At 47.6% G+C, this 21,528-nt stretch overlaps 1 protein-coding gene across 1 annotated transcript in view; it reads right to left on the bottom strand.

Moving 5' to 3' along the window:
* The window catches only part of ADCK1 (aarF domain containing kinase 1), a 407,695-nt gene extending 386,569 nt beyond the window's left edge, over positions 1 to 21,126 (bottom strand). The window contains exons 1-2 of the mRNA XM_086939457.1: positions 20,784 to 21,126; positions 8,701 to 8,768 (exon numbers count right to left, since the gene is read on the bottom strand). Coding sequence (XP_086795583.1) covers positions 8,701 to 8,768; positions 20,784 to 21,126 — 411 coding nt within the window. The remainder of the gene's footprint in view (positions 1 to 8,700; positions 8,769 to 20,783) is intronic.
* Positions 21,127 to 21,528: the final 402 nt, after the last annotated feature.

Here is a 21,528-nt window from a genome sequence, read left to right as displayed (position 1 = left end):
GAAACTCGTACAATTGGATAGTAAGACGCTAGTGAAGCTACTGCAGGCACGTCTTTCATGGATATAACAAGCACCACGAGCACAGGGAGGGAGGGGGGCAGGAACGAGGACAGGGTGGGGGGCGGGAAGCGGGAGGGGGGCGGGAATGGACCCGAGCCGAGCTCCAGAAACAAATCACTTTCGCACGGGGAGGGGGGCGGAACGGACACACGGGGAGGGGGAGGAGGGGGCGGGAAGGCAAGATCAGCAACTGCACACGCACTTCCGAGCGGGAGGGGGGGCGGGGGGGGCGGGAGGGGGGTGGGAATGGACCCGAGCCGAGCTCCAGAAACAAATCACTTTCACACGGGGAGGGGGGCGGAACGGACACACGGGGAGGGGGAGGAGGGAGCGGGGGCGGGAAGGCAAGATTTAACACGCACTCACCAGGGCTTCCTCCGGTGGTCGAAAAACAAAACTCCGCCCACCGCCGAAATAACCCCGCCCACCGCCGCATGACTACACAGAGGGAACGAAATACTCGAAAATCAGGTGCCGGCAATGCCGGACCAGATTCGGGGGCGTTCCCGGCTTTTGGCTGACGTCGCGTGATGTCGCCAAAAGCCAAAAAATCTCGGGAACGCCCCCGAATCTGGTCCGGCATTGATGGACAGGCCCATCGTCCAATGGCTAGGCTCCATTTATGGAGCTAGCCAATAAATGACGGGGGCCGTTCCTAACTCCACTACAATACTCATTAGGTTTTCGCCTGCGCGAAAAAGCTACGCAGAGCGCAGCTTTCGCCAGGCAAAACCTAAAAACTAACAAGTATTTGTAAATTACTGGAAGGCCGATCGTGTCTGTGGCCTGCAGTATGCGTGGAGGAAGGCTCTTACTTATTGTGCAACAATACAAAGGTAGAACCGCGTATGTCAGTCTACCTGGGCCAAATGACAATGAGCCTGCGGTGAAACCAGCCGTATGTACACTGGGATCCCGTCAAAAATGGTTCACATCACAGGCATCACTCTGGATTGTCGCCTATTAGTGTGATCCGATTGTCGGTCATCCATAGAGGAAATAAAGGAAAGACGCGTTTTATGAGAAGGAGATAAAGAACAGATATAGAGACAGGTAGAGATAGAAGTAATGTGAGAATACTAAGTTGTAATAATTAGGCACATCATATGTGGCGCATTCCAACCTGATGTGTATGTAAATACCAACAATTTAGTTAACAAAGGGGATTGCAATACACAATGATGGAAGACAATTTAGTTAACAAAGGGGATTACAATCTGCAATGATGGAAGATGCATTAACCGCCCGATACAAAAGTACTGTGCTGTCGCGGTTATAACCATTTCAACATCAGACAGTATATAATACATTCAGAGATATTTACACAATTGTAATCACAATAACATGATAAGTAGTAACAATTGTAATGTCCATTTAGTGCAATATTTGAATTCCTACAAACATTGCCCATTAGGTAGTAAAACAAGGAAAGCAAACGGTCAGATTGTGCATCACGTATCATGTAGTGAGTTGTATATTGCAAGGGCTCACAAGTAAACCTTTGAAGAGAATAATGTACATTAACATAAATGTCAATACATGCGACTCATAGGAAACACAATAGAGGCACACTATGTCTTCGAGCATTTGGGCATCCACTGTACTGTGCAGGTTTGTGCCTAATCAGACTGGGCTAGCAACAACAATAACCTCTGTATGAAGCTTTTGATAAAAATAAGCCATTTCAGTTGCATTTCCATTACCTGTTTAATCTTCTTGAAGCTTTGCTCGCATTCATGTGAACAATGGAATCATACATTCTTTTCCATCAAGTCCCAAAGGAACACTTACGGTGGAAAAGTCTCATATATATATAGAGCAGTAGCTGACCATGGCAAGGAATTAAAGCACCATTGAAACATCTTGTGGGGGACTGGCAGTTGACAAAGCTTGCACTTTATCTGGATCGGTTGTCATGCCTCCATCAGAAAAGTAATGGGCAAAGAATTTTAGCTTTGTCTGATGGAACTCACATTTGTCAGCATTCAAGGTCAAACCTGCATCCGCAAGTAAACAACACACCGTGAGAGCTTTATCATGCTCCTTCTGTATAGCTTCAAAAACCAATATGACATCACTATTGTTAAACGTACTCATGACAGGCTGCATGATGGGGGCGTGGCTTGGACTCCGATGGCGATGGTCGCCTGAGAGCTCGGCTCCGAGACTGAGCCCGCATTTATCCTGAATTCCGAGGGTTTTTGGGCGCCCCGATCCCCACAAATCGAAGATCAAGTTGAAGCCAACTTGGTGAGGCACCTGAGTAAAACCCAAAAATCGACTGTTCTTGTCGAAAAGCGAAGTTGCGGAGGGAGCGGAGCGGAGCTCAAGATGGCGCCCGGACCTGCTCGATAGACCTGCCGAGACCCTCGGCCCGGAAGAGCCTGCCAGCTCTGCACGTGCCTTCTCCACGTCTCCTCTTTCGGAGAGACGACTATCCACCCGACGACCTGGGAGTGTCCGGACACCGTAGACATCCCCGGAAGATTGATAGTCGATTTTTCGGCGTCGAGTGGACCCCGGCGACCGGAGGTCTTGGCTGGAAAAGCGGAGCCACTCGAGACGATCAGCTGTACTCCGCTGAGATCCTGTAATCATCAGGCCCCGAGGAACTTTATAGGCGACACTACAACATTGCCCTGTGGGAGACCTGGCTGTATTGGTGACCGCAGTCCGAGGCCTCACTTGATCCGACGGGTCCACGTCGATTGGCGGTGACCGCCCCCACTTCCCCCCTAGTGGCCTCCAGGGACTCAGCGGTGGTTCATCCCGAGAGTTCAGAGTAGTGGCAGAACTCTGCGCCACTGCGTTGGGAACGATTGAAGGCCCACACCACCGCGGCCGATCACCAGGAGATCAACAGCCGACGCCCATATTTGGCGGGTTGCCTGCCGAGCTTCATACTGCAGGGCACGTCCGCCATGGGGAAACCAAGAGGACCTAAAGGGACCACTCCGGCCGCCTCGGACACGGAGGCACCGGATAAGGACGATCGACATGACCCGGAGAGTTTTGGAGGCCCTCACCTACAGCAACAATTCGATAGGATCCTGGAGGCGATCGCAGATACGCGATCGGCCCTACAACAAGACATCGCCCAGGTTGCGACAAGCCTGGGCCTCCTCAGGGCGGACCATGGTAAGCTCTCGGATAGAGTCAAAGAGGTTGAGAGATCGGTGAAGGTCCTAGAGCCGGCGCAAAAGACTCTGGCCGCTGCGATGAAGGATGCCCTGACCCGGATCGGTGACTTGGAAAGACGGGCGGAGGACGCTGAAGGGCGTAATAGGAGGAACAATATTCGTGTAGTGGGCCTACCGGAAAAAATCGAAAATGGTGACATGGTGGCCTATCTAGAATCTTGGCTCCGAACTGTAGTGGCGCCGGAGGGTCTGTCCTCCTTCTATACCCTGGAGCGAGCATACAGGGTACCGGCCAGACCTCCTCAACAAGGCCGCTTCCCTCGCCCGGTGGTGGCGCGATTATTGCATTTCCGAGACAGGGATCTGCTTCTCAATGCCGCCAGACACAATGGCCCATACCAGGTGGAGAACAGCCAAGAGAACATTTTCCCGGACTATACCTATGAGACCCAACGTAAGTGGACCTCCTTCCTAGCGGTCAAACGTGAGCTGCAGAGCGAGGGTATACAGTACTCCCTCCTCTTTCCAGCGAGACTCCGCATCATCCTTGATGATACGACTCAATTTTTTGAAACCCCGGAGGACGTTTGCAATTGGCTTGAACTGTACAGGGCTGGCAAAGATGGCTGCGGATCCTCCTTCATGGCGACGTCGGAGCCTGGACAGCAGCGGCGATCCAAAAGACTTCGGAGCCGCCGCGGTAAACCGGGCAAACCCTCGACGGTAGAGACTTTGGCTGAGCGGCGAGGAGTGTTGGAAATGGTTTCCAACTTATCTGGCTCCCAGGGCGGTCCCATCGTCGAAGAATCGGAACCTGGCGGAGAGGGGGCCGACTCGGACACTGAGGACTCGGAGACTGATAGTGTAAATTTACCAGTGGTTACTCCGGACTCGGCAGAGGGCATGCTGGATGGGCAGGGATGAACTCGGGTGAGCTGACTCCATTTGTTGGGGGAATGTCGCGGGGGTGTGGAGGTTGTGGGAGTTGTTGCTAGACCATGTATCACAGGTGGGATTGGGGGGCCTTGCTCTGCCTGATACTTATGATTTGGTGCTCGGTCTAGTCTCGGTAGCCTGAGACTCGGTGGCCCGTTGCTGGCGCCCGGCCCGCACTCGGCCCTTAAGGCATACCTACGGTGGCTACCGTAGGATTAGTTGGGGGAAGGGAGTTTACTGAGGGTACAGTTTGGATGGGAACTGGATGGTGCTATTTGGGTCCTATTCTGGGGTGGGTGGGAGGGGGTTTGTTTCAGGGGGAAGTTTTGTTGTTTTTGGGGGGAGTGGCCGCCATTGGTGTTGAATCGAATATTGAACGATCCATGACTGAGCATTGCTGGGGGAACCTGGATGTGACAATTTGGGACAATGGCTGAGATCACCAATGTAAAATGCGTCACTTGGAATGTGCGGGGCCTTCACACTATGTCCAGACGGCACAAAATTCTCTCTTATCTGGTGCGTAGAGGGGTGCAGATAGCGTTGCTACAGGAGACACATCTTACTAAGGCGGAAGGGGCGGCGCTACAGCGTAGGTGGAGAGGGCAGGTTTACTACACCACATAATCAGCTTATGCAAGAGGGGTGTTGATCTGGATAAGGGCTGGGATACCCCTACAGGTTTCCAAATCTGTGGTGGATCCGGAGGGTCGCTACGTGGATATCTCTGGCACATTGGGGGGTAGGGCACTGAATATTTGTTGCATTTATGCGCCTAACGTGGACCAGCTCGCCTTCCTGTCCGGGTTGTCGGGCTCTTTGGCCCATTTCCTGTCGGGGACCCTCCTGCTGGGAGGAGATTTTAACTCGGTGGTGGATGTTGACACCGATCGTTCACCCCCCCCCCCTTCCAGACTCCCCGGTCCGACGGGTAGCTAAAGGCAGGAAGGACTGGCAGGCTCAATGAGGGCTGACAGACATTTGGCCTGCGCAGCACCCCCATACTAGAGATTATTCGTACTTTTCTGGTATGCACGAATTACATGTAAGACTGGATGGGTTTCTGGGGTCGACGGAATTGGTGTTCGCGACTGTGCGATCTGAATATTTGGCTAGGACCATCTCGGATCACAACCCCCTATTAGTGGATTTCAGATGGTTTCCCGGGGTCCCCAGCGTACCCACTTGGAAACTGCGCCCCGAGATATTGGAGGATATAGTCTTCAAGGCGGACCTAGAGGATAAAATTACTGACTATTTTTGGACCAATGGGGGCACTGCTGGGTCGAGGGCCTCGGAGTGGGATGCTTTTAAGGTGGTGGTCAGGGGCTATTACATATCCAAGAAAGTGGAAATGCGACGTGTCATCCTTGATGACCTGGCCAACGCGGACCGGAAGCTCCGCGAGATGGAGCTTCGCCGCCCCGGCCACCCAGAACTTCAGGAACGTACCGCTGCAGCGAGAGAGGCAGTGGCGGCGGAGGTCGAACGATTGCGATGTTTTGATTATAAGGCCTATGTCGCCAGATCGCTCACGGAAGGGGACAGGTCGGGCGCGCTCTTAGCTTGGCTGGCCAACCCCATGCACCGGGCCTCCCCGACGGTGTCCATGCGCACCGCGGAGGGACTTGAGGTGCATACCCAACCAGAGATACTCGATTGCTACGTGCGCTACTATGAAAGGCTATACCGTAGTAGACTGACCCGTGATCCTACCCTGATCGACGATTATTTACAATCCTTAGAGATTCCCGCAATGGAACCTGACATAGCGAAGGCCTTGGGTACAGATATAGAAATTGGGGAAATCCGTAGCGCCATAAAAGGGAATGGCGAGAAACAAAACCCGGGGCCTCGATGGGCTCCCGGTCGAATTCTACTCCACCTACGTGGATCTATTGGCACCCCGGCTATTAGTAGTCTACAAGGAAGCGAAACGCTTGGGACGCCTCCCCGGCTCGATGTGTGAAGCCTTGGTAGTCCCCCTCCTCAAACCTGGTAGGGAGTCCGATGACCCGGCGTCCTATCGACCGTTATCAATGCTAATGGTCGATTATAAGATTCTGAGCAGCATATTGGCGTCGAGACTGCTGGGGCACATGCGTTCCTTAGTACATGAGGATCAGGCAGGATTTATCCCTAAATGCAATACAACTATGAATATTCGTCGCTTATTCCGTCTACTAGAGGAACCACACACGGAGGCCCTGTGCCCCTTGGTCCTTTCGGTTGACCTGGAAAAGGCCTTTGACAGCCTGGAATGGGAATATTTATGTAGAGTACTACTGCGTTTCGGTCTGGGGGAGGGATTTGTCAGATGGACCATGGTACTCTATGCCTCGGCGGCGGCCAGGGTGAGGGCGGGCCCGCTGGTCTCTCAACAATACCCAGTGGAACGAGGCACGAGACAAGGATGCTCGTTATCCCCTCTGCTTTTCGCGCTCGCGGTGGAACCACTAGCATTATCGGTCCGGACCGGAGCCCACTTCGGCGGACTACGGACTTTATCAGGACAGCAATACATCTCTCTGTATGCCGATGACCTGCTGCTCTTCCTTGAGGACTCGAGTAATGCTCTGGATGGGGCTGAAGAGGCTCTCACGGCATTCGGAGAGATCTCGGGCCTTAAGGTGAATTGGGCCAAGACTTGCCTATTCCCGGTTCGAAAGGGGGAGCCCAGACCCGACACCGCTAGAGAGATTAGATGGGAACCTAGCTGCCTCAAGTACCTGGGGGTGTATGTGTACCATGACCCTGCCGATCTTTTGGACGGCAATATAGCCCACTGTATTCGTGCGCTGCGAGGCAGCATGGACTTCTGGGCCACCTTACCGCTTTCGGTGGCTGAGCGTATAGCACTGCTGAAAATGGTGGCATTACCCCGGCTGATATATTATTTTAGGTCGCTCCCGATTTGGGTTCCGCCGGCCACCTTCGGCCACCTTCCAAGTTCCGGCTCTTGAGATCTATGGTGGTGAGGTTCCTCTGGGGGTCAGGCCGCCGAAGGGTGGCACTCAAGACCCTGATGAGACCAAAATCGGAGGGCGGCCTAGCGGTGCCGGATTTCGGAAAATACTATCTAGCGGCTCAATTGCAAACCTTCACCCAGGAGATAGCGAGAGAGTTCCTAAGCCCGGAGGATGGGAGAGGCAGGGGAATGCCCAGACACGTTACCTCCTACGTTGCATTACGCCAGCGCTTGGCTCTGCAAGATTTTACGCTCGAGGAACGGACTATACGGCTGTGCTGGAATCGCGCCCACGCCCGGGGGGAGCTGAAACTCCCATATGCTCCGGAGATTCCATTGGGGATGTTAACGGCCTTGCCGCACGGTGGAGACTGGTCGCGCTTAAGGCATTGGGAAGATGCAGGGTTGCAGTTAGTGGGAGATCTTTATGAAGATGGGGTGTTACTGCCCTTCCAGGAGATTCTGGACCGCTTTGACGTTCCCCGAGGCGACTTCCTCCTTCATACAGCTATAATTAGAGCAATTCAGGCGCACTGGAAGAGGGGTATGGAGGAGCCACCAATATCATCGGTGTGCCAATATGTTATGATGTCCTCGGGACGGTCAAGGCGGTCACGTGTTTATATAATAGATTAATTAATGAGGGTCTGCCCCCGCTTGACGTACTGCGGAACCGCTGGGAAGCCGACATAGGGAAAGATATACCGGAAATGACGTGGGCACAACTAATGCGTCGAGCCTGGAAAGGCACGCGCCACGCCCGGTCTCAATTGGTTCACTTTTATGTACTTCACAGGGCCTACCTGACTCCGGCGAAAATCCAACAATACTTCGCCACAGACACGGCGGCTTGTCCCAGATGCCGAGCACCCGCGGCGGACCTCATACATATGCTGTGGTCCTGCCCAGCGCTATCCTCCTACTGGCTCCTGATAGAGGACACCCTCAATGGGGTCACTGGGAGAGCCTTGACTTTTGACGCGGCGGTGGGGATCCTACACTGGTTCCCTCATACCCCTAAAAACAAAATCTCTAGTAAATGTATTGACCTGGGGCTCATTCTCGCAAAAAGGGAGATAACCAGGCATTGGAAGGCACGAGTTGGTCCAACAGGAGCTAAATGGCACAACGAACTCCTGAAGTGGGCCACGGGGGAGAGCACCCTGCGATACCAGCTGGTGAGGCGACAGCAGAATGAGAGGGCGCTGGAAGTTGCATTGGAATGGGAGATGTTAGTGCAGGCCCTGCGAGATTACAGCGCTTCCAGCGATTCCGAGAGTGATGACGCAGCACAACCTGAGTCCCATTAGGTGCCCATAATACTGATCTCTACACAGTTAACTAAGGTCTCTTTCCACGAGCTCTTCTTACACATACAACACACTGATGGCGGGGCTGGGCGGGGGGAGGGGTTGGGTTGAGTGGGTGTTGGTTTTTTTTTTCTTTTAGGATGATTTAGAAAAGCAGATGAAGATCGCTCGTTTATCTGGATCAACCTCAGCAATATGCCGGATCCCCATATGCGACTTTATAGCAAACGCCGCCCGACCCTTGGGTTGTGGGCTGAATGGCTGTGTATAGAAGGTGTTTCCTCACGGGGATCTGTTGTTTTTCTTTTCCACTGAAGTTACGTCGCTGATCTGTCATGTAACTTTGGCTAATTCCTGCAATAAAAATATATTTAAAAAAAAAAAGAAAAATGACAGGCTGCATGATACGTCAAATGACTTCTTGGAAACAGCCCTTCAGCTGATGACACATCGAAACTTAGTATTTTCTATTGGAACAGACCAATATGTGTCAAAAAAGGTTGTAATATACTTGCAACTCTGGTCAAGTTTCAACTGATGATATACTTTATTCAAATCAAGGTGAGAGAAGACCTTCGCACCATTCAATTGGGTTATCGTGGTGGCGATGTGCGGACCTGGATGTCGTTCTTGTTCAGTTGCTTTGTTCACTTGGCACACCACAACACAGATGCATACAGCTCTTTCACTGTCCTTTTTAGACACTACCACCATGGGAGAAAACCAGGGCGTTGGACTAGTGAATTGTTCAATATCAAGTTTGAGCAATGATTCAAGTTCCTTTGCAACAGCTTCCTGTAAATGAAATGCAGTTTGTCTGTGTCCTTGAGAAATAGGACTGGCGTCCTAATCAATGTGTAATTGTACTTTCATGGTCTTAAGTTATCCTAACCTGTGAAACAATGAAGGGAACTAGTTTCCTATTTCAGATGGGCATTCATGTTATAGTTCTCTGATATCAGTCCCATATCAGCAGCTGTGTTGAAACTGAGTAAACTGTCATTTGAAGTACATAAATGGGTGCTTGTACTTTAGTTTTGTTGTGGTTCATCATTGTTTCAAATGATCCTTGACTTTTTAAATACTTCAAGGCAGCCCATGTATATACTTTCGTTTTCGATGACTTCAGTTGTGGCATTGGAAATAGTTCATTGCATTTCTCCTTAGTCATTATGTTTATCGAAGCTCCACTGTCGATAATAAAGGGTTTTGAGCAACAGTTTACATTTAGTGTAATCTTCGGACAATGTTTGAATGGCTTTCGTGCTTTTTCATGCCTACTTTGATTTGACCTGTATTTTCCTTCACAAGTGGCTAGTCCACCATGCGCACATTTTTCTGAGGCAAACATCAACATTGCACAACCATCGTCTTCACTTTCGCTTGATGTAGATATTAAAGAACTCTTTGACGATTATTAAAATGACAATTTTTTTGTTGTCCATTTGCCTTAATTGGTGTGGTCGTTGGCATTGGGGTTGTGCGTCCCTTCAGAAGTGTTCGGGCAACCATTTTGTCTTTGGCCACGACCCACTTGTTTTTTGCTTCATCATGTAAACTTTTAAAAAATGGGGCTCCTTCCCACAGCCTTTTTAGACCTGTCCAATAGTGGGATATTTACCTTCATGGTAAAATGAAAATCCACACCTGAAGCACAGCCTATTCCTTGGAGATATCCTTCTGCGTCTCTCTGCCTTGTGCCCTGGCTTACTTTTTACATTTATGACTGACTCACTCTGGGAACCTCAGGCCTACATGTTAGCAGCTTGTCGATCGGCATGCACTTCAGCTCTGGCAGCCATGAGAACTGACTCCAGACTAAGAGTTTCTCTAAGAATTTGTCGTCTGAAGGAATCTGACAGACATCATTCATTAACTTTGATGCGAATAGCTTCCTCATCATTAAATCCATTGAACGCACAGCGTTTGATGAGCGTATCCAGTCTCTCAACAAATGTATCAATGGTTTCACCATCTTTCTGTCACTCTTGATTGAAAATGTACCTTTTGTGAGAAGTTGTCCTGGTATATGATGTCCACTATTCTAGTGGGCACCTTGCACCAGTCCAAACGACCCTTATTGATGGTAGGTTATAAACTCAACCTTATATAAAGCTATCCTAGTTGGAGCTGTGGAGAGCAGCCTTCAGGCTAAGACTTGGAGACGAGTTAGGCAAGTTGTTTTACCAATTATAATCTCTTGAATGATCAAATGAAAGCACACCACACAAGGTATATATCAAATATATATGTATTTATTCTAAACACAACCCGTCTGGACTCTTTATGAGATCAGAGGTGAAAGTACAATACAAGGAACTTAATTAGCATACGATAAGTTGCACAGTATACGTTATGCCCTAGGGGCCTCACAAACCATATACTAAACTAGTGGTATAAGAACCACGTGAGAGTTAGAAAGCAGGCCTAGGGCCTGTGGTATCGCTGGGGCTGCCTTGAACCACCAGAGGTTAGGATGGAGGAGGCCCATGGGAGATGGGCGCAGTGTCTAAGCACAGCCGCGGGTTACCATTGACTTTCTATGGAGAACCAACAAATTATAAAGTTACAGTTTAAGGGCACTTCTAGATGAACTATGATAGAACCCTTTTAGACTGGGACACTTCGAGAGTCAAGACCCACGGGAGCACTGGAGTACTCGTGTTACCTCACCCAGGGAAGCCGGTGCATAGGTGTCTTTTGGTGTCTGGTTTCGTTATCGATTCCAATGGAGAGCTGTGAAGAAGTGCTACAGGCGACCAGAGGAAAAGTGTCGGGTGGATCCAAGGGTGGATCGGAGATGTGAAGATCCTGAAAGCAGAGGAGACAGAGTCTGGGTCACAAGCCAGTGACCAGGATGGCGATAGGGAGATGCAAGTCGATGTCGGGTGATTTCAGGTCAAAAGGTGAAGCTTGTCTCTTCAGCCACGAGGTCCAGGAGGTGTCGATGATGACCAGGAGCTGGATTAGAGCTGTCCCAACAAGGATCTAGATGACTGTGGTGTCGGGATCTGGATTGGACCAAACAAGCATTGGCAAATGCAATCCACGCAGGATGTCGAGATTGGCTTCTACGTCACTGTCTGTGGGGCGAGTTGTCGCCCCTGAAACAACGGCACTGCTGGGTGCTATCGCACAGTTTAATCTGAATCAACATTTTTATCCTCATTTTTTATAAACTTCTCAATTTTTCTTGATATTTTTCTCACGTGTTTCAAATTTGCGGAATTACTGTATTGTTCCACACGTCAGAGAACATGCCAATTTTCTTAGTTTTCTCATGTTCAGGTTTGTCCATCCGGACCTTTTTCCCAAAACAAGTACAAACGCCAAGATCCATCAGAAACAGTATTTTATTAGACCAATGCATTTCGGGCCTTTCCAGCCCTTCGTCAGGGATAACTGAAATTGGCTTCTATGCAGACCAGCAAGGTCTGAAGAACTCCTCCTTTGGAGAGGAGTGGGAGCAAGCCTGTATCAACTAGGAAAGCAAAGTAAATCAAGGATTGGTCTTCGTGGGGGCTCACTAGCCAACTGACTAGGAACCGCAAAGGCGCGTCGAGCGGAAATACACAAAGCGGGCCCACGAGACACTTGTGGAGTGTGGGCCTCTGAGCTTCGGTACAAAAGGTGCTCGGGCTGGGGCTTCAAATACCCCAATGCACAACTTCGAGAGTCTTCGGGAAGTATGTGCAGTAGCAAGGATGCAGGATGTCCAGGAGTTCTGGTCCCACGTCTCTTGTGTCCGCCACAGGTCTCAGCTTTGCTGGGAGCACAAGTCGGCTTCAGAGATGTCTGGAAGTCCATGTCCTGTGTCACAGATTATTCGGGATCTGGCAGGAGCCTCGAAAATTCAGACCGGCAAAGATGCTGTTGGTGCCTGTTTGGACAGGGTGGTCACTTCTTGACCACAAGGGAGATTTCTTTAGTCTTCCAGTTGAAATGGAATGTTGAAGGTCCAGGATATATGTTGCAGAGTTTCATCCAGGGTAATCTAAAGCCCTAAGGACTGGGTTTCTAGACTCGTAGCAAGTTTAGGGGTTAAACTAACTCTAAGGTCCCTCCTTTGGGTGGACCTGGGGAGGGGGTGGTTACACCCCTTCCCCTTTGTCCCGTTTCACGCCAGAGCTGGGGCTGAGTGCCCCAGCAACCGGTTTGAACTGGGAAATGCATGGAGCACCTTGTGTGCCCCAGGCAGTGTCTGAAAACTATTCACTGAATGCAACCCTCCCTGCCCCAATACGCTAAAGCCTGTCTGGGGAGGTGCTAGCACCTTTCTGGACAAGAAACCTATTGTCCAGGCCTCCCCTGCCGGAGTTTCGTATAGCAGCAGGAGGGCAGACTCGTGTCTGTGGCAGCAGCATCCATTTTGTGATGCTGGGGCTCTGTTTAACTTTAACCGGTTTTACCAGTAACTACATGTCTTCCACCTCTAGAAGGGTGGAATGCTACCCCCGCCGCCAGAACTGGCGGGGGTGGTAGTATTCCAAAGTGATTGACACCTTACAAAACATGTTTTGATAAAGCCAAACCAAAGTTTGCATTAACCACGAGGATTATAATGCACTTAAGAGTACATGGTATGGCTACATCATAGAACAGCTATAAGGAGATGGTTCCGAAAGCTGCAGAGGGGCTCAGCTCATGCTAAGGCACCCTCTCACATAAAATCAAGCACTCTACCTCCAGGATTGTCAAGGCCTGCCATAGGAGTGACTTATAGGTTACTATGTGTCTATATATAAGGTAGATATAGATATACTATATCTAAGTAAGGGGTGATTGCACCACCTTACCCAGGTTGTAAGTACAGACCTGTGGTGTCAGTTTGGAAGGCTAACCAGGGGTGGCACAATACATGTTGCAGCTCCTGGTAGGCATAGGGTGCACCTATGCCCTGGGTACCTAAAGTACCATATATAGGGGCTCACAAGGGGTGACCCGTAACCAATCTGGTATGTACCTAAAGTACATGTTATCAATTTAGAGAGAGAACAGCTAGGCTGTGGGCCTGATTATCAGGGCCACAGCCATACTAAAGTAAAAAAAAACGTCAATCACAGCAAAAAAGTAGGGGTAACCGTTGGAAGCAGGCCCTACTCTCCTACACCTTTCATAATTAACGTTCGCCACTGGATTGAACTTAAGATTCAAAGCTTCTTTGATTTGACGGTATGTAATTTCGTCAACGAGTGGCATTTTCTTTATCATTTGTTTTTTACACCTTCACCAGCTAAATTCTTAAGGTATTTGATCATTTTATTATCTATTTCTTCTAGCGCATCAATTAAATTATCTAATGTCTCTATCTAAGCAGTCCATCTGTCGCCAATATTCAGCTTTTTTGAGGTATTGAATGGTTGTGGTTGTTTCAGGAAGGCGGTGGCATTATAACCATTTGTGTGATTAGCTGACACGGAGAGTGGAGGTCTTTATGACATGGTTTGCTGTCCGATAGGACCTGCTTCATTCTTGCCATCTCTAAGGCCCTGTGTTGTTCTGGCTTCTGGGTCATCTTGGCCAGTCGGTGGAACAGTGACCTTTCTCTTGGACTCCACTGGAAAAGCAAACTTTAAAAATTCCAATCACCACTTTCAGCTTCTGATTGCAGCGTTATCTTGCAATTGGCTGTCATGGTTTGCTGCTCTTTCACAACCTGGTTGTATCCACTTATAGCATTATCACTCCATATCATGTATAGCTTTACGTTGCGTAAAAGCGCTGTACCTCTTTTTACGGCCTTCCCAGCAGGTTCTTGGCCAACGACCTCTCAGTGAAGCTTCCGCTATCTGCAAATGCTTACACAGGCTGGGGTTGCGCTTGACTCCACATACGCCAAGCCTCAATACTTGCGTATTCTTAAGGCTGTGAATCCAAATTACATGTGGTAGATTTAATCTGGGTTAAAGAGAAATCCAGGTAATTATGTTAATTTTACACTTTTATAACATTACCTAATTGGGGAGGTATTTGAGCAAACTACCGTACACGGAAGAGGAACAGAATTCTTACAGTTCAGACTGGGTACGTGGAATAGATAGGTACAATGGTGGCTTGCGAAATATCTCAATACAAGCAATAATGTACCTATATCAAATTTACCACAAAAACCCTTGCTAATAAGACATCTGTGGCAAGCTCTGTGTCCAGCATTTGGATTGCCATCTTATGTCAGTCCTCAAAATGGCTCGATAAATGAGAAAAAAATGAAGAGTATTTATTTTAAAATGAATTTTAGTATGTGATATTTTGAAAAACCAATGTGATTTTTTTGTCACTCGAATATTTTTGCTTGATGTAAACTTTTAAAGAAGTAAAAAGTCATCATCTTACTTGTAAATAAAGCAATGCCCTTTTGGTTGTTACTGGAAAGCATACATTTGATTTTTGATAACAATGTGTGCTTCTTTTTTGTTATATCTGGAAAATAGATATTTTCAACAAAAGGTATTACATTTGGATTCTAGTTTTAATATGCTCCTGATGCCACAGGGTTTCCAGTGTGGTTTGGGAGTCAGCAAAGGCAAGGTAAGTGTAATGATTTTCACAAAACAGATGTCACTGTTTGGTGCAATTTGGCGAGGATTGGGAAAAAGAGCTATGTCTAAATCCACTGGGAGTATTAGTGTGAGTTTACCCAATACCATACTGTTGGAAGCAATGGCTTCTGGAATTATATTTCTCAATACCTCCATGGCTATGTTCAATTCTAGGCACAGAATGCATATGGATAATCCTAGTGCTTCTAGGCTCCTTTGCAGGCGAAATCTACATTAGCAAAGATGTTGGGTCTAAGCTTAGGCTGCCCTCCGGGGCTCTGTATTGAGGACTTCCTATGGTGTCGACTTCATATCAGTAGTTGCGGACTCAATGGTATTCACTTGAAAATGTTCTGCTGGTCTCTTTCAGCTGGTGGCCGCCACTCCAGGAATACCCTTGGTCAGAAACTGGATGATTGGTATAGTACACTCTGGTGTGGGGTATATCCTTTTTCTGTATACCTCATAACTACTTCAGCATCCTCAAGAAAATAAATGAGAGAATGTGTATATGTATGTGTGTGTTTTTTAGAATAATGTGCTAACTTAGCAATGTAGCTGTTAGCTTGGAATATTTACACTTCCCAATAGGGAAGCTTGCCCAGTGGAAGTTTAATCTGCCCCTTCCCTCGAGCTATTGCTATCATCCGAGTTGCATAAAATGCTCTTTTTTTGGATGTCTAGCATGGGACTGGACTACATTTATTTTCAAACAGCCCAGAAAGACTGTCAGAACCTTGTTTCGGGGGAAATGGGGCATACAGGAGTTACTGGATCCAACCGGGTGGCTGAGGCCTTTTACCCCTGACGTCCCAGGGCCCACCTTACTGCACCCGACTCTCAGCTGGGTAGCGCATAACGAGAATCCAAGGCTCCCTCAGGGGAAGCTCAGATACAGTTCAGTGAACACAACTCAACATGGGGGAAGTGCACAATAAATCCATGTCTAATCAAATACGTGTTTATGTATAAAAAGAAATATTTTTATACTAACTCCACACTTGCAAAGGTAAACGACATTCAAAAAGCAATAACACAATCCACTTAAGGTCGGGATTCTAGTAGTTGTCAGGCCACTCCCTGTCCTCCCACCTCTAGTGTAAAGGGTTTGGTGTTATTCCTTATTCACTGATGGCCACATCCAGGTAATGTAAATTAATATCCTGCACTCAAGACCTCTTTCCTCAGACTCTGCAAGTAAGTTCTGTTTTTAAAGCCCAGAGTTTAGCAGCACCAATGGTGGTATGTCACCAGGGCCCAAAGAACTAGTTCTTTGCTTATCTGCTCCGGTGGCAAAGTACCCTGCAGCGTTGCAGCGCGGTACTGTTCTGGATTGGCCAATTTGGGCCGCTCCTGGAAGCACGCAGCAACACCTGGCAGGTGGGGGCTCCCTTCCCCGAGCCATGCATCCAGGAGTGGACAGATGGGTGAGGTCTGTCACAGCAGGCAAGACTCTGCAGCTGATTAACGCACAACAAAATTCATGAGAGTGACCAGAGTTCACACCTGTATGTGAGCCAGAGTTATATGGGATTCAACGGCTAATCCCAGGCCCTCAGCCCTAATCTTTAAGATACCCTTCCTGAGGTGTGTCAAGGCCCCTTTCCTTGTGAGCTGTCACTGAACCAAAGAGCCCTTTGAAATACATAGGGAAAGCCTAGTTCTTTCCTCATCCAGTGCTTGTCCCACCCAGTTTACAGGAATGCAACAATACACAATTTTGTCTGGGGGTATTCTTAAACTTCTCATATTTTCACCAGACACGCCTGGGCTTTCCAAAATGGAACCCAAGGTCCTGCATGTCATGTACTAGTGCAGGCACTCGGGTACATTCGCAGCACGCTCACTGCCTAGTACTGCTGTCCTCATGTATTATGCTACCACTTGCATTCCCACATGCAGCACACACACTCAGTCCGCATGTCCTGTTCAGTACTGCAGTCCCTCTGTACTACACCAGAGTGGCTTATTTTTAAAACACATCCTGCCAGCACACACAAATGTACCATTTGTGCACTGTACCACACTTCACACTAGGTGTAGTGTAATCCTTGCGAGCCTACATGCAATCAGCACATTTTCATAAAACTCACACTTCCACATCAAACTGATGGAAGCCTGGAGTGAGTTAAACACACAGCAGCAGATATTTTAAAAGGGTGAGGACCTTGTAGGCCTCTCTCCAGTGACACAATGTAAAAGGGACCTGTTCACTACTACTGATCACTACACAGTATGCTGGCACCACTGCGATTGTGCTGTTTAATTGCTGGTGAAGGCAGTGGCCTTCCACCACTATCAGATTACCACTTTGGGCACCACTCTTGGTCCAAAAAAACATTGCAATCCATGAGACAGGTCTATGTCGTGGCACACACGCATGATCAGTGTTCATTTATGACAAACAAATCTGCATTAGTGATCCAGACCACAATACAGTTGGGCACTCCAGACAGGGATACAGGTCTCTCACAATACAGAGGACTGCAGAGGACTTTTCAGTTCCTACAAAGACGGTCAGCAAAAATGCTCCCTTCTCTGGTTGATTGGTAGCTCTGTGCCGATTGGAAAAAGGGCCCCTTTCTCAGGCTGCCTAGCTAAATATGTATTGGGTCGCTTCATCCAGTGGTTTAATTAGCATCCACCTCAGAGTATCCTGAAAGCGTTGCCTTGTGGCTGGAGACAGGTTCCGTATATTCTGCTTGGTAGGGCCAAGTTCATAAGAGAAGCATCTCTGGGGGGCACCATGACTGTAAATGCTTTCCTCCCATAAGTGTTCAAAGTTCAAATAAGCTTTATTCGATATTTCAAAGAATATCATACAAGCATACATAGCAGAATAAAAATATAGAACATTACATTTAATCAATTCATTAAAATAGATAAAAAATAGAAAGATGTATAAGAGGAAATAATACCATTTAAAAAGAAAGATCAGGGGAACCAATCTTTTCATGATTAAAAATTATTATAAAAGAGTCTAAAAAACAGCGTGTTTAGATAGGGCCTTGCAGAGATTTCCTAAATTTGATGAACAACTTCAAATACTGTTCCATGATACATATGACTTCTCTATCCTCTAACATCTGTAGGCGCTCATACGCGTCCCTACAGGACCTCAGACCCCATCTCTTTAATAGGGGTTTCAAGAATGTTTTCCTGAGGATCGCATAGTACGTACAAAATAAGATGGTATGGATATTTGATTGCACAGAAGTGTCATCACACGGACAAGGACTCAGATTGCGGGACCAATAATTTCCTGCTGGAAAAGTTATAAGACGGAAAAATTACCCCAGTCTAAATCTGGCAAGCAGCATTCTGGCATAGCAGGAAAAGTCAGTGGACAGGTATGCTTGAAGCCCATTGTGCTGCGTCACCCTTTGGTACGCCTGGAGTGTTGTGTTTAGTTTTAGATGGTTCCATCTTTTAGTCTCAAAGTGATCCAATAAGTGTTTATCTGAGTACATGTAGCATGCACCAAATTGAGATAGGTGATTACCATTGCTTCAGAAGAATCCTTACTACCCATTGAGCCCCAACAGGACTTGCCTGCTGTATCTGAAACTTATGGGCCTAACATGTAATAAAGAACTTACCATCTCAATGGCTCCTGACTCTTTTATGAAGGCCTGCCCTGTAACTACAACCAGAGCTTCTATACTTTAGGAGGACAGTACCATCACTTAGTAGGTCAACTAGCCGATAAGTGGGACAATATCTGCAACTCTAAGCAGTCTGGCATAATAGTAGTGAACAGTACCACCTCTACTCTGCGGGGTTGCTAAAGCAATGTGATAAATAGTGAGCACAGTTTTCATAACACTGATATATATGTACTAGAAAGTCACAGTGCTTCTCAAGAGAGCCTTAGTGCTAATAATGGACAACAATGACCCTTCTCAGCAGTTGTGCTATACAGGTATTGAACAATAACAGTAATTCTCAGTATGCATGTTTTTCTATCAACGGATAGTATGGGAACTCCTGAACAGTGTTGCTACACTAGTATGAGACAAAAGAGAACACCAGTATTTCGTAACCCAGCAGCAATGGATTTTATTGGGATAGAACCACAATGGTTTCCAACCTGCACCGTGACTGGCAACGCGTTACTGGTTGGATGATGTGCGGATCGGAACACTTTGCCAGTGCGTGCTCATCTCAATTTGATTCTATAAGCATTCTGCGAGATTCCTCAGAAATTATTCTGAATCGATGGTTGCCCTAGGAAAACATTCAGTTGACCTGCCTGGAATTAGCAAAGTATGGAATTCTCCACCAGATTATTTGCCCTGAAGAATTCATACGACCTAGATTTCTAAGCAATAAGCTAAAACAGGGCAGCGAAAAGGAAGGCTATATCACCCTCAAGATTTTCATCCTATCAAAGGATTTACCTGCTCTTCATTTGCTCAGGTTGCAAATGTTTCCAGGGGCGTGAAAGCTGCTGCCTAAAGGGATGTACAATAAAAAGTCTGAAAACTCAGTGATTATTTGGGAATAATAAGTCTGAAGGAGTTAGATCACAGACATTTTCTTATCATGTTCATCAATCTGTTCACCCTCCACCCACTGAATTTTATTTTTACTAAGAAGTCAGGTCTTTGTCTTGACAATAATGTAAAATAATGGAGTACATAAGCCGACATCTCACGGTCTCCAACACAACACTTCTGTGGTGGGTGGATTTTCCTGAGGAACCTGTGGAGTTTGGGCCAACTTGTGCATGGGAACCTTTGACATGATATTGTCTTATATTCTTTGATAGTTTGAGAAAGATCACATCAGAGACCCAACATGGATTAATGTAGTCCCTGGCTCCTGACCTCAATGAGTACAAACAATATGTTTAAGAGTCTTCTTGGTCTCAGAGTAGCTGCCACCGCTCTCCGTGGCCCAGCAATTAAACAAACGGTGGAAAAGTGAAGACATCTTACAATTGAAAGCAGTGAACTACTGCACTGCGGACGGTGCAGGTGCATAAATGAAGAAGCAATCACACTCACTGGCACAGAATATGCATAGCCCTTTGACTAACCAGTTCCCTGTTTGATGAGGTATGCATGGGTCTCTTCTAAGTCAATAAGAAGGATGCAAAGGGATCTCTCTTTTGGAAGATTAAATACACAAGATATTAGTTACACTTCCCATCTCATTTCAGATTAGGTTTATCAGTTGTGGTATGCAGTGCACGCCCACATTTACTTTATTGTTAATTTATATAGCGCAAGCGAATCCTCCCCAAAAGGATCTCTCAGCACTTTGAGGAAAAGGTACTTGTTGAACAAATGCAACTAAAACAGCCATGTCTTTAGAAGTTTCTTGAAGCTGGTTAACTCATTACATGCCATGATGTTCTGTGGCAGTTTATTCCAGTGACTGGCTGCCAAATAGGAGACGGCTCTACCACCCATCCTAACCTGGTTTATTCTCTGGGTACGCAGCAGGTTGGCATTGTCTGATCTTAACTGTCAAGCAGGTTGATACCAGCTGAGTTTATTTCTAAAGTATACAGGGCCACTCCCTTGTAGTGATCTGAAGACCACACAGAGCATGTTAAAGATGTCTTGCTTCTTAATCGGGAGCCAGTGTAACTGGTTCAACAAGGGCGCAGATGGGGTCCGTGCCGGTTTGTTGAGGGCAAGACAGGCTGCTGTGTTCTGCACCACCTAGAGCCTTGATAGAAGATCCTCCCTTGCCCCCTCCTGCAACGAGTTGCCATAGTCCAGCCGATTCACGAGGAGTGACTGGGTAAGGGTTTTTCTTGCCGACAAAGGGACCCATGGGAAGACCATTCTAAGCATCCTCATTGTGCCGAAACAGGTACCGGCCACTGTCTTAACCTGCTCCTCCATAGACAGTTTATCATCTATCCTGATGCCCAGGTTCTTGGCCCAACTCCTAGAGAGGAGGGATTCGCCCAGCTCAGTAGGCCACCATTCAGAAGGCCAGATTGCTTTGGCCTTCCTAAACAGCAGAATCTCTGTTTTTGAGGAGTGGAGTTGTAGATAATTCCTCCTCATCCAGTTGGCAATGCTAGACATGCAGCTTCTAAATTTTAGTTGAGTTGACATAAAGCCCTCCTCAATGGGGACAATTAGCTGTGTGTCGTACGTATACGAAATGGTCGTGAAGCTGTAGCCTCCGATGATATCGGCCAAAGTAGTCATGTATGCATTAAACAGGGTAGGTCTCGGAACAGATCCCTGCGGAACACCTCTGTCCATCCCTGTGGTCTGCGATACAAATGAGTCCAGCTGAATACTCTGGGTACGGCCCGATAGAAAACTTTGTATCCACTTAAGAGCCCTGCCCTTCACCCCAATCCCCCCAGTCTGTCTAGCAGCTGCCTATGTGAGATGGTATCAAATGCTGCTGACAGATCAAGAAGGACTAGGATCACTGGGGTTCCTCTATCCAGTGTCATCCTTTCACCTTGCAGATCTCCACCTGATCCTGCTGCAAGACAAATCAATAAATGCTTTTCCTGCTCGGACGAGGAGTTAGTAAACAACTGCACAGTGGCAAGTTTAGAGGAAGAAATCAAAACACAGTTCGCCCAGCAGCTCAGA

The sequence above is a fragment of the Lissotriton vulgaris genome, chromosome 9 (assembly GCF_964263255.1).
Source record: "Lissotriton vulgaris chromosome 9, aLisVul1.2, whole genome shotgun sequence".
NCBI classification, from domain to species: Eukaryota; Metazoa; Chordata; class Amphibia; order Caudata; family Salamandridae; genus Lissotriton; species Lissotriton vulgaris.
This window is presented reverse-complemented; position numbering and strand designations above follow the sequence as displayed.